Below are 12,500 nucleotides of genomic sequence, written 5' to 3'. Positions count from 1 at the left end.
CGTCAGTCTGAACTCGTGGGTCTGGGAGGATAAAGCTGGAGCAGGATGGGGCACAATGTTAGTTATTTAAATCCATATAATATAAATCCATATATAAATCCATCCTTTGCTTCCGGGTCTTAAACCTTTAACTCACACTCTGGTGTGTTGTTTCATCTCATTATGTGATGCTGAGGTTCAGGGATAAACCGTCTAATAGAGACCGTTACCCACCGTGTATTTTTTTTGCAACCAGAAAACTTAATTTTAGGAGGAAAATATCCATTTTAAAAAAGAATCAACGAAGCAGTATCTGTGTACGAGGGCCGAGACGGGAGAGACGTTCACACACCTGCTGCTGAGGAAACAGCTTTGGATGACTTTGATGATGAACGCTGCCGCTTCCTTCTCACTCATTTGAGGATTAAACCGCCCTCTGATAAAAGAAAAAAAAAAATAGACGAAAAATATATATTTTAAAAAAGCTGCATTCGTATAGATTTTCAGGCAGGAGAAAATGCAGTAAACAACAACGACAACAGATGCAGAGCAACAAGACAAACGACATCGACAGCATTCTCCCCCTTTTAGCTCTGTTTTTGGTCTCTGAGGGAAACGTCTGTCTCCAACGGTGTGGACCTGCTAGCTGGATGTTTAATAGTATTTAAACAGTATTAAAGGTTGCAGACGTACTTGAGGAGTTTGATGGTTTGCCCTCTGAAGCACGGCAGTCCAGTGTCCAGCATGAGGGTCACGAGAGAGACCACGGCGTCCATGTAGGGCCTTCGTGTTCGGAGAGGGAAAACAAACAAACAAAACAACAACAAAAGTTTAATGAAGTCACGCGGAAAAAAGTTTATCCGTGTGGAGGAAGGAACCCACGGAAGCCTTTTCCCTCACCGTACAGCCAGGTATCCTCGGACGCACATCTCCATGAACCACTTGAAGGGCGTGGCCTCCATCTTGCCTCCCATGATCATCACCATCTCGTCGGTCAGCTTGATGTCCGGCTCCCAGCCCAGGTTTCCTCCAGGAGAGCTCTCGAACATGAAGCCGAAGTCTGCGAAAAACAAAACACAAACAAACAAGGTGGGCTGTAACGTCATCTCATAGACGTAAAGCTCCTCCCCCCCCCCCCCCCCCCCCCCCCCCCCCCACACACACACACACACACCTATGTGGATGAGGTGGCCCTTGCTGTCCAGCATGATGTTGCCGTTGTGTCGGTCTTTGATCTGCAGCAGGAACAGCAGGAGGCTGTAGGCGGCCATGCTGCGGATGAAGTTGTAGCGAGCCTGCGGAGAGGAGACACAGAAGACCGCGGTGAACGTCTGCAGCGATCGTGGTAACCATAGCGATGTTTGTGACGTCACCGGAGATGAACTGCAGGAGGGGATTCGTTTCATTTAAAAGTCCAAGATGTGTGGAGGCAAACAATTACAATTACGTTTCATGTTTCAAATTATTGAATGATTTATGATAACATCTTTAAAAATGGAGTCCGCCCACCTTCTGGAAGGCCAGGGTGGACTCGTCGCCGTACTGGTTTCTGAAGTAATCGTACATCCCGAAGTCCGTCTGCCGGCCCAGTTGGTCTCTGGACTTGCAGTCTGGGATGCACTCGATCACGCCACACTGAGGACGACCATAAGAACACATAATCAAGTATATAATCCCGTCCACTGCTTTTCAGGTTGTGACTGACGGGAGGTTTAAACACGTCACCCGTCGGTTTGCGGTTTTGAAGCCTCGACTTCTGCGTTTTGGCCGTCGCCATCTTGGGAGTTTTCGCAACCAGTGAACAGGAAGTGACCATATTAGGACTGAAGAGGAGCGACGTAGAGACGCCGTATACGTCTCTGGTGTCGACCTGTCAATCACCGTGTAGCCCCGCCCCTAAAGCATCCCCTGCTTTATGGTCTGTTTGACTCTAAATGATCATAATTTACTAAATGAACATTGTGCTTTTTTGAAGAAGGCTTGAAACTAGAGATTGAGACCAAAACTTCTATACAACCAGAGGAGTCGCCCCCTGGTGGTCAGGAGAGAGAATGCAGCTTGAACACATGAAGCATAGACTTCTATACAACCAGAGGAGTCGCCTCCTGGTGGTCAGTAGAGAGAATGCAGCTTTAACACATGAAGCATAGACTTCTATACAAAGTTTGATATTGGGCTATACAAATAAAATGTAATTTAACTTCCTGGCGTAAAGCCGTGAATTGTCATGCTTGTATGTCATCATAACTTTTGGGAAACGAACCACAAAACAATGAACCTAACGGGAGAGACAGAAGACCAGATGTGGAGTCACGGGACAGGAAGTCTTACCCCCGGTGCGGTGGCCACCACTCGGTAGGGGAAGACAAACAGGTCCAGGCCGACCAGCTGGAAAATATTCTTAAAGAGCCCGATGATCTGCAGAGCGAGCATGTCCTGGATAAAAGAAAAGAACATTTACATTTTAAAAGAAAGGATCACAGGAGAAGACTCCTCCCCAGCCAATGAGCTCCGTACCTGTCTGCAGTCGTCTCCCACTTTAAAGATGGCCGCCTGCCAGCAAATCCTGCGTGACCCGTCCGGATTCTCGTCCCCGTCGTCCAGCGAGTCCGACGGGCAGCGGAGGCCCTCCTTCTCCAGCTCGCTCACCCCGCAGCGCTTCACCTTGAACTTGGCCAGGTAGGGCGCCTTGGCGGCGCTGCGGATCGAAGTTATATTGGGTCAAATGGTCTACGTTGGCCTATCACATGATTTCTGCTTTCATGCAAGTCATTTATTATGAATATATGTATGTAGGTTTTGATGTTGGGTCTTCACATAAAAGGTTCTTAATGTACGTGGTCCAGTAACTCTAATGTGCCCTCCCCTCTTTTACCTCTGCATGGGAGTTCCAGACTTGTAGTCGATGTCCAGCACGATGGCTTCAGGGTTACTCGGCAGGTAACAGCCTGAAAAACAACAAGGTGAGAGACTCACGATGACGTCACATTTAAAAAATGGACTCAAAACGTTGGTGATGTATACAATCAGAAACCCTCAATCTATGGAAGAAAAACATGAAATATATAGATGAGCAGCTTCAGTCGATTATAATGGATGATATATATATATATATATATATATATATATATATATATATATATATATATATGTGTGTGTTTCACTGTGTGCTGTGTTCACCTGGCTGGACCTTGATGTCCGACAGAGCTTTGAGACAGGCCCTCTTCCTCTCCTCTCCCTTTGGAACCGGCCTGCAAGACAAAAACCACGAACCAGCGTTTACGTTTTCAGCCCAAAAAGAAACCGTTCCCTTCTCGGCTGACGGGCGAGCGGCGTGTTTACTTGAGGATGGCCGACACGTTGGTGATCTTGTTGAAGAAGTCAAACTCTCGCTGGTAGAAGTCTTTGGCCGGACCCGACAGAGAGCCCGTGATCTCCTCCACCATCTGCTCCAGCAGCTCCCCGATGTCGGCTACGTCATGCAATGACATCATTGATTTAGTGCAGTTTAGACGATACCATTTTTACATTAATACGGAAAAAAAGACGAACACGGAGAAACTTACTGCTCGAAAGAAAAGAAACCGCGCGTCTGTATTTGTGATTGAAGGACGTTTCAAATATTCAACGTTCCATCAACGGTTGAAGGTTTCCCCGTGATTTATAAAAAAAGTATCACATCCTGCACACGCGTCACTCTTCTTATTGAACAAAGTCGGATTTTTAAAAACAGATCCATAGAACTTTTTTTTTAAATTATATATATTTCACATATTCTCTACTAATGCATGTTTACCTGAGATTTTAAGGTCACAATTCTCCTCTTATTCCCCCCAGATTAAAATGTCCCCCCCCCCTTTTTTTTTCTCAACCTGGTTCTGCTACTCGACAGCCTGCAAGAAAAAGACCAACGGCCGCTCCCCGACACGCCGTTTGAGCTGCATCCAAAGCACGAGCGTCGTGTTTTTCTTCTAAAAAAAGCGTCTAAAACAAATTGTGCGTCTTTGTAAAAATCCTCAAAACGCGTGAATAGCGTGAAGCTCTGATCTGGCGTGCGGCACCGGGGGGCGTCTCCACTCACGGTCCTTCTGGTGCCCCTCCTCGTCCATGAAGATGTTGGTCTTCATGTTCCAGATGAACTGGTGGGCGAGGAGCTGAGACTTCTGGGCCGCCCACAGGATGTACTCCCTCACGTAGCCCATCTGAGCGGCACAGAGAGGCAGAGTTTAGCGCCGCCGCCTCACAAACGATCGTTTTAAGCTCTCGCGGGTTCGTGCTCACCTTGTCGTAACGGAGCGCCTGAACAATCTGAGGGATGTAGAACAAGATGGCGTCCTGCCGAGAGAGAAAGGGAAGAAAAAAAAACGTTAACGAGAGCCGGGACTTTTTTCTAAAGTCTGCCGCCCGCGAGCGTTGCGACTTACCGGGGGAAAGGAGCGCAGCACTTTGACGCCGTACTGAGCGGTGAGAGGATGAGGAGGGTACATGCTGCTGAAGTAGGACAGGCCGGTGGGGGGGTCCGCCGGGGCCCAGCACAGGATGTGGCTCAGCTCGGGAGAGTCGGCGTCGATAGTGTGCCACGTCACCAGGAACTAGGAGGTAAAAAGCATGAGGGAAAATGTGAATCCACACACACACACACACACACACAGACACCCACACACACACTCACCTTGACGGCCTCAGGTACGTCACTCACGGCTCCGGGGTCCAGTCTCACCAGCCGGGTCACTTCAGCTACAATGGCGTCGTTCTTAAACCTGGAAACCATAAATAACCAATCAACAGGCAGTATTTTTCAGTGGCTGAAATACAGAAATATAAATTCTACAAATATATAATACATATAGTATTAATGCATCTTTATCTGCCATTGTGCAGAAATACCGGCTTTAAAACAGAATGAATAGAAAAAGAAAGGGGGGGGGGGGGGGGCCTGTGGCGACCTGGTGGGCAGCTGCATCGCCAGGTAGGGCGCGATGCCCCAGGCCAGGTTGACGTTGTCCTTCCACTGCTTCTCGGTCAGGCTGATGTATTTGGACCTCCAGTTGGCGATGCTGGTCTCCACCGACTGCTCCGTGGCGATGGCCAGCTCCTGGGTGGAGAGCGGGTTGTACCACGTCGTCAGGCGCTCGATCTCACTGGCCTGGGGGGGGGGGGGGGGGGGGGGGAGAGTTAAAACCAGGAACTCATCATTGTCATCATCGTCATCGTCTTCATTCGTCTTCATCCCTCACCAGTAAGGCCAGCAGCAGAGTCCTGCGTTTCATGTAGTACTTGTGGAGCTGCGTCCCTCTGTTGCTCTTCTTGGACGTCCCTGAGATGAGGACAAGAGGGACAGGCAGTCAAAAACATGGAGTTTAACGTCTTCAGCCCAAATCCAAACCCCCCCTCTAAACCTCTAAACCCTGATCCCTGATCCTTGATCCCCTCGGGGACTTTAATGGACGTTACCTGTTGAATGGTTTCAGCCTGAGAGGCTACGAGGGGTCCGAATAACATAAATACGGATCGGACAGCACTTCACGTACATTTTATGTACAATTGTAGAGGAATATTGTTAAATAATCTATTTACGTGTTAGTTTTTCAATAACAACATTAATAATTACTTTAAATCCTTAAGGTTTCATGCTCTTCATTTCCTTTTTTTATCTTCCACTAGTATCACCCGTGTTTAACGTCCCAACGCTATGAATTGTGGGTAATTCCCTTGGGCAAATTCTGCAGAAATGCGGACTGACGATCATCGCTGCCAAATGTATTTGTCTCAGAATAAGCAAGTGTGGCAAGATTTTAATATAAATATATATAAATAAATAAATAAATAAAAGCAGCAGAAAGCTTTGTAAGTTTATTCAAATTTGAGGAAAATCTGTAGTTTTATTTTTTACGATTTCAAGACTTTTAGGAGTTATTGTGCGTTTGAAGACCACACAGACATCACTATAAGCAAAAAGACCGTTTCTAGCGTTAATAAAACCAGGTGACCTTGAACTCGTCTCCGTGTGCTCGCGGTCAACATGCTGAAAGTGGGCGGTACCTGATTTCTTGGACGTGGTGGACATGCCGCTGGACAGCGGGTACGTGTTGATCCACCCTTGGCTGCTCTGCTGGGAGCGAGCGCTGGAGTCCGCGTTGCCCCGGAGGTCGGCGGCGTTCATCACCGACAGGCTGTTCAGGGACGGGTCCTGGTTGTCTGTTTCACACACGGTACAGAGTCAGTTTGCCAAAGAGACACGAGCGGCGGACTCAAGACGGGTACGAATGTGAGCGAGAGAAAAGGTGGAGGTGTCCTTAAAGAAATAAGAAATAAAAAAACATCCACAAGACGGTCGACGATGATGAGGAGCCTCGGAGATGAGCTGCGGCAGGCGTTTGAAAAGCAGGATTTACATGGAGGTAGGAGTTGTCTTGAACCACTGATACTGGGTCAGATATTATTTCATGAAGTTGATTAATCAGATCCAGGATCAGCGGTTAGAGGACTCGTCTACCTGAAGCGCGTTGATGAGAATGAGAATGAGAGAATTCTTTTCTCGGGGTCGTCGGGAATGAAGGGGAGAGGAGATTTTCTGGGGTGGAAGAAAAAACATTTCTTTTTCTTTTTTTTGAACTTGTAGTTTCTTCTTTTGAAAATCTGAAGGGGCGGATGGAAAGGGGGGGGGGGGGGGGGGGGCTGACATGATGAATTATCATGCGTCTTAACGCGGATGGCAAATTTGCGCTTTTCCTCACAGATGCTTTCAGGGACAGTTTGGATGTTTAGAAGTTGGAGTTGTATGAGGTTTTACTGCAGTAGACACCAGACTGCATTCACAAAAACATTTAAACTCACAGAACAAGGCAGATGCTCCGTCCGTTGGTTTATTTATGATATTTGGACACTCACATCCCATAAAGTCAAACAATAACACAAACTAACTCCAGCAGCTCCTGAGCTCCGAGTTGTTAAACCAATGTTTTCATCAATGGAGTCTTTGAAGAGAGCAAAGAAAGAGAGCAAAGAACGGTAAAGGAGGTGAAAATATTATAAATATAATGTACACTTAAACTGATATCGACTATTTTAGGCCTACGTCAAGTACTTTGCTTCATGTACTGCAGTAATACTCTGATGACGATGTACAAGTACCTCATACAAACACGCGTCTAAAACATCACTTTGACTTTGAGGATAGAAAACAGATTGATTGTAAAAAAAAAAAGGTGTGAGAAGGAAGATATAGAAGGAGGAGAAAGAGGAATAAAAAAAAAAGGGGAAATAAGAAGGACCAAGAAAAGAACATCGAGAGAGAGAGAAATAAGAAATAATAAGCCGAGTTCATAACGTGTTGGTCGATAGATAACGGGATCTATCCGCAGCATCGTGAGGACGGACAGCGTCAGATTTGCCACGCGTGGGAAAAAGCATGCCCCCTGCAGCGCCCCCTGCAGCGCCCCCTGCAGCGCGAGCTGCAGCGCTTTAGGCTTACTTAAGAGAGAAATCGGAGAAGTGCTGGACACGATAAGCGATCCGAATATCCCGGCAGAGAGCGTGCTCGGGGCCGGGGTAGTACCAAGCTCACCGGGTGGCACCAGGTGGCACGCCGCCAGGTACTTCTTGTCGGACAGGATGCTGGCGTAGAAACGGATGATGATGCTGATGTCCTCGCGGAGAGACTTGTCCCCTTGGGTGGGAAACTTTGGAGGAGCACTGGGGGGGTTGAATCATCACTTTAATTGACTTTAATTGAACCAGATTCTCGCTACTGCATTTTATTTCTGCGCGGCGACCTTTATTCTATATGTTTTTTTTAGCTTTTTAATGTTTTTGTGAATGTTCTTAATTGTTTTTTAAATCTTGTTTTCATTTGCATTATGTTTGTATGCTTTTAATGGTTTTACGTGAAGCACTTTGAATCATCTTGTTGTTGAAATGTGCTAAACAAATAAACTACATATGTAGGTGTATGTATTGATTTTATACAAATTATTGTATATATATATATATATATATATATACATATATATATATATATATATATATATATGTATAGAGAGAGAGAAATAAGTCAACAATGTTTTTTAACTGGCAGGTCAGAAATAAAAAGTGAGTTTTTACTAAATTGTACAATTAAACGCTAACGTCAGCACGCTAACGTCAGCACGCTAACGTCAGCACGCTAACGTCGGCACGCTAACGTCGGGACGCTAACGTCGGGACGCTAACGTCGGGACGCTAACGTCAGGACGCTAACGTCAGGACGCTAACGTCAGGACGCTAACGTCAGCACGCTAACATGTTGACGTGTTGTTCACCATCTTATTTTAATGCATCAGCGCGCTAACATTTCTCAATAAGTACTAATTCTACTTTCCATCATTTGTTCCTTTGGGTTGTTTTTGGAAAAAACAAGAACTATGAAGTCATCCCCTCAAACTCCGGGACATTTTACACAGTTTTCTGATATTGTGTGCACTAAATTATAAAAATAATAATAATGAAAAACCACATTAATTGATGGGTCGAAGTCGTTACCTGAAGTAATCGAAGGCCGTAGAATAAATCTTCTCTCGGAGCACATTTCTGACCGTTGAATTGGTGAGGACGTCAGAGTGCAGCAGAGACAGACCCAGAGTCAGCAGCCTGAGGCGCACAGAGGAGTTTATTACACACAAGAACAGGGACGTAAGTGAAAGGATCCACATGTTTAACTTTACGGACCTGAAGCGAGGACCGATGGCGGCGACGTGGCGGTTCAAGCTGCTCTTCGCCCCGCCGACGTTGAGCGACAGCGAGCGCTGCAGCAAACTGCCAAAGATCTCCACTTGGTCGGCGCTGGAATACTTCGCTATCTCAAACCGCTGGACGAGAAACTGGAGAAAGAACAGAAGGGAGGGGGGGGGGGCCGGCATGAGAGGAACCAATAGGAGGAGGAGGCGATCGATACGAACGGGCAGAATGTGGTTTCCCCCGTCCCGACCTCGATCCAGATGTGGTGAGGCGTGACGTCGGGAGGGCAGGGGATCGGCTGGCTTTCCTCCGACGCGGCCAGAGGGTCGGCCTCCACCTTGGCGTCGGAGAACAAGCCCATCTTCAGCTCCACGGTCATCTGCCAGGCGCCCGCCATCTCACGCATGAACTAGGCACACGGGGAGGAGATTTAAAAAGTGCACGTCGGGAGGACGAATGCATAAAAATGACTTCAAAATGTTACGTACCGGCACTTCCACTCCGACGCGAGCCGCCAGCAGCCACTCCCAGCAGGCGATGGAGGTTTCCATGCCGTGCGCCGTGAACATCTTGAGAGGAGACCAGCAGAGGTGGTGCAGGAGCTGAGGGTCGCACTCTGGAGACACCACAGAAGAAGTCCAGGGCATTTTAAATGATCGCACAATGCGTAATTACATATATTATAACGACGCGTTGAGCCTCCGCTTTCGTTACGCAGTCATCTATTGCCACTTCAAAATAAAAGCTTAATCACATGAGTTAGAGGAAGTGAGACCTTTGGAGCTGATGAGCAAGGCGGCCAGTTTGAACATGGCCTCGGTGAAGGCCTCGGGCTGCGCCGCGTCCAGAGCCTCGCCCATCTGCCTGATCATCAGCCGGCTCAGGTCGGAATGTCCTTTAACCGCCTGGGCGAAGTGGATCATACCCGACACCTGCAGAGAGGAAAGAGACGGAGAAGCGGAGGGTTCAAAGTTCGCGTCCCACCGGAGACGCCGTTAATCTGACTGTGACGTCAAGACACAGATCTGGTGGTTCTACCTCTCCGGCGTATCTGTTCCTGAGGTTGAGGGAGGCCATGAAGTTCGAGTAGTCCTTCTTCACACAGGAGGGCCTCTCGGTCAGCTGGGTGGACTACAGGTGGAAACACATTAATACTTTATTGGGCCCTTTTCGGACAAAACGCCGCCGTCTTCACGCACCTGTACGAGTCCGTAAATGTTTACGAGAGGTCGGCGACCTACCCCCAGAGTCGTGCTCTGTCTGTTGTAGCCGGCGAAGTGCAGGATGCTCTCTGTGGCCATGGCCAGGCCGGTGTGCTGGGAGAGACCCGACACCCAGTTCTGGTGCTTGTTCAGGTACTCCTGAAAGAGGGCAGTTAACGACCAACGTTACCTTCGTACCTTCAGAGGCTTCGTTTTACTCGCGTTGGGACGCCGTGTTTACCTGCAGGTGGGATTTGGTCACGGACGGCGCCCACTTCATCGCCTCTTTCAGGATCTCCCCGCAACGTGCAGCAAAATCCTTCACGATGCTCTAAAATGAAAAGATGTGGGTTTTTTTTAAAAGAAAAATCTTTTTACACACACAGCTGGAGGAGGATTTGTTTCCCGATGTAGCGTCTGTACCTCTCTGGCTTCGTACGTATCTGGGACGGTGATTCTGTGCGGCGTGTCTGGGATGTCGTAGTACGGCGGGTCTTTATGAATGTCCTGCAATGGAGCATAAGCATCATTATTAAATGACTCCGATGCACACAGATGATGCTGCTTAAATTAATCTGAAGCTCCAGCACAATAACAAATTATTATATTTTTAAAAAGGATGTAAATGTCTAAAGTTAAAATTAATGTCAGTTCGTTGTGTTGGGACATTTAAAAAAAAAAAAAAATTCTATATTCAGAATTGTTAAGTTTATTTATTCAAATTTGATGAAAACATTTTTTTTAAATGTTTTATTAATGACACAATTTAAAAACTTTCCTTATTAATTTTTCCATTGGACTTTATGGCTGAGAAGCGTTTGAAGTTACTGAAGTGTGAAGATGACGTCGTGACTCACCGCGCTGAGCGAGAGGGAAAGCGTCTGCAGGATGTCCAGCATGGTCCTCAGCACGCGGCCGCTCCACAACAAGTGAGGGAAGCTGGGGACGGAAACACGGCGGTGACGCTCACGCTTTTAAAAACACGGTTCACCGAAGAGTGAAGTGGTCGATGCTCACGTCTCAGCCAGGCCGGATAGATATTTGTCAGCGACTCTGCGGATCCTCTTGTGGATGTGGTTGAAGTTGACCAGCAGGAACTGGGCGTGGCGCTCCAGCTCCTCCTCGTGGGCTTTGGTTTTGGGCTTAAAAAAAAAAAGACAACATGTCGTTAATTGTTGGGTCCGAGTTTGAAATGTCTGTCGAAAAAAAACGGTCGAAAAAGTTTTAAGATGTTTTTTAAAAAAAGCAGCAAATCGTCACATTTGAGAAGCTGCAGATTTTTATGTTTTGCATCAGATTTTGAAAATAGTTGCAGATTATTTTTCTGTCAATCAACTAATTAAATAATTGTGACGATGCATCGAGCACCTTGTGGTTTTCAAAAATTAATAAAATAATCTGCTAATCTTTTGGTCCCGTGGGGCAGAATGAAGAACTGCAGTAAAATATTTTAACGTGCTGCACTTATCTTTTTATTTTCCAAACAATTCAGATTTCATCACACATCATCAGACATTAAATATATTCTGTGAACACCTCACAATACAGATTGTTTGGGCCAAAGGTGAACAAAAAGAAGGAATTTGACAGTTCAGTGCCTGAAAGGGGAGTTAAAATAAATCTCCTTCACCTTCTCAGCCATCATATGCAGGAAGACCTCAAAGACCTTGTCGCTGACGGCTATCACACACTGCATCATGCCTGCAATGGAACACACGAAATATGAAGGCACATCATAAAAGAGGCAGCACCGCCCGTTTCGTGTGGCTCTTCGCTCTGCTCACCAGATTTATCCTTCTGGATCGCTCTGTCTTCAGAGTATCGAAACATGACCTGAAAGCGGTCCGAGTCCAGAGCTCGCAGCATCCTAAAAAAAAAAAACAGATAAAAAGGTCGAATTTAAAAAAAGAAATCCACACGCACGGCGCCGGCATGCGAGGCGTGGACACCGTCGGCGTACCTCATGTACTCCAGCCTGTAAACCGACAGCAAATACGTGGACATGGCAAAGTCCAGCTTGTTGATGAGAGCCGCCACCTCCGGGGGCGGGTCCAGCAGGTTGATGATGGTGCCGCGCAGGTCGTTCAGCTCCGCCTGAAACGCACAACAAAACCCACCCGTGAGCCGCGGGGTCGCCCACGTTCGTGCACGTTCGTGCGCGCCCCTCGTGCCGCCGTACCGGAGTGACGGTGTCGTTCTTCAGCGCCGAGTTGTACTGCAGCTCCGAGCGTAGCGGTTCCCCGCTGGGGAACGTGAGCAGCGGCGATTTGGTGGCGATCTCGCAGACGCCCTCGTACCACTCCTCCGGCCACAGGCCTGCAGGAGGTCAAACAGGAGGTCAAACAGGAGGTCAAACAGGAGGTCAAACAGGAGGTCAAGACGCTGACGACACAGTTTGAAAGTGAGAACGCGTTCGCCCTGATTCTCGGGCTACTGCACCTGAGCCCTCCACGGCGAAGCCCATGACCACGGAGTAGAGCCAGAAGTCCCTGAAGAGCTTCTGCAGACGAGGCTTCGCTTCCTTAATCGGAGGCAACCTCTTGGTCAGCTGACAGGAAGAAGAGAGAGAACATCTATGTGGTTATTAAAAGTGTGTTATTTAAT

General features: G+C 47.5%; 1 protein-coding gene across 1 annotated transcript in view; it reads right to left on the bottom strand.

Annotated features, from left to right (window-relative positions):
- pi4kaa (phosphatidylinositol 4-kinase, catalytic, alpha a) overlaps positions 1 to 12,500 on the bottom strand; it is a 24,086-nt gene that overhangs the window by 556 nt on the left and 11,030 nt on the right. Inside the window, exons 20-53 of the mRNA XM_034547067.1 lie at positions 12,336 to 12,444; positions 12,076 to 12,212; positions 11,857 to 11,990; positions 11,681 to 11,763; positions 11,527 to 11,597; positions 10,914 to 11,038; positions 10,754 to 10,835; positions 10,320 to 10,403; positions 10,138 to 10,227; positions 9,936 to 10,055; positions 9,733 to 9,825; positions 9,470 to 9,626; positions 9,183 to 9,310; positions 8,945 to 9,103; positions 8,686 to 8,837; positions 8,500 to 8,607; positions 7,547 to 7,674; positions 6,022 to 6,177; positions 5,217 to 5,296; positions 4,926 to 5,125; positions 4,652 to 4,739; positions 4,404 to 4,571; positions 4,261 to 4,314; positions 4,061 to 4,181; positions 3,322 to 3,451; positions 3,160 to 3,230; positions 2,855 to 2,927; positions 2,497 to 2,677; positions 2,311 to 2,415; positions 1,489 to 1,614; positions 1,154 to 1,274; positions 880 to 1,039; positions 673 to 762; positions 332 to 415 (exon numbers count right to left, since the gene is read on the bottom strand). Of these exons, the coding sequence (XP_034402958.1) occupies positions 332 to 415; positions 673 to 762; positions 880 to 1,039; positions 1,154 to 1,274; positions 1,489 to 1,614; positions 2,311 to 2,415; positions 2,497 to 2,677; positions 2,855 to 2,927; positions 3,160 to 3,230; positions 3,322 to 3,451; positions 4,061 to 4,181; positions 4,261 to 4,314; positions 4,404 to 4,571; positions 4,652 to 4,739; positions 4,926 to 5,125; positions 5,217 to 5,296; positions 6,022 to 6,177; positions 7,547 to 7,674; positions 8,500 to 8,607; positions 8,686 to 8,837; positions 8,945 to 9,103; positions 9,183 to 9,310; positions 9,470 to 9,626; positions 9,733 to 9,825; positions 9,936 to 10,055; positions 10,138 to 10,227; positions 10,320 to 10,403; positions 10,754 to 10,835; positions 10,914 to 11,038; positions 11,527 to 11,597; positions 11,681 to 11,763; positions 11,857 to 11,990; positions 12,076 to 12,212; positions 12,336 to 12,444 (3,968 nt within the window). The remainder of the gene's footprint in view (positions 1 to 331; positions 416 to 672; positions 763 to 879; positions 1,040 to 1,153; positions 1,275 to 1,488; positions 1,615 to 2,310; positions 2,416 to 2,496; positions 2,678 to 2,854; positions 2,928 to 3,159; positions 3,231 to 3,321; positions 3,452 to 4,060; positions 4,182 to 4,260; positions 4,315 to 4,403; positions 4,572 to 4,651; positions 4,740 to 4,925; positions 5,126 to 5,216; positions 5,297 to 6,021; positions 6,178 to 7,546; positions 7,675 to 8,499; positions 8,608 to 8,685; positions 8,838 to 8,944; positions 9,104 to 9,182; positions 9,311 to 9,469; positions 9,627 to 9,732; positions 9,826 to 9,935; positions 10,056 to 10,137; positions 10,228 to 10,319; positions 10,404 to 10,753; positions 10,836 to 10,913; positions 11,039 to 11,526; positions 11,598 to 11,680; positions 11,764 to 11,856; positions 11,991 to 12,075; positions 12,213 to 12,335; positions 12,445 to 12,500) is intronic.

This window comes from Cyclopterus lumpus, chromosome 12 (assembly GCF_009769545.1).
Source record: "Cyclopterus lumpus isolate fCycLum1 chromosome 12, fCycLum1.pri, whole genome shotgun sequence".
Classification (NCBI taxonomy): domain Eukaryota; kingdom Metazoa; phylum Chordata; class Actinopteri; order Perciformes; family Cyclopteridae; genus Cyclopterus; species Cyclopterus lumpus.
This window is presented reverse-complemented; position numbering and strand designations above follow the sequence as displayed.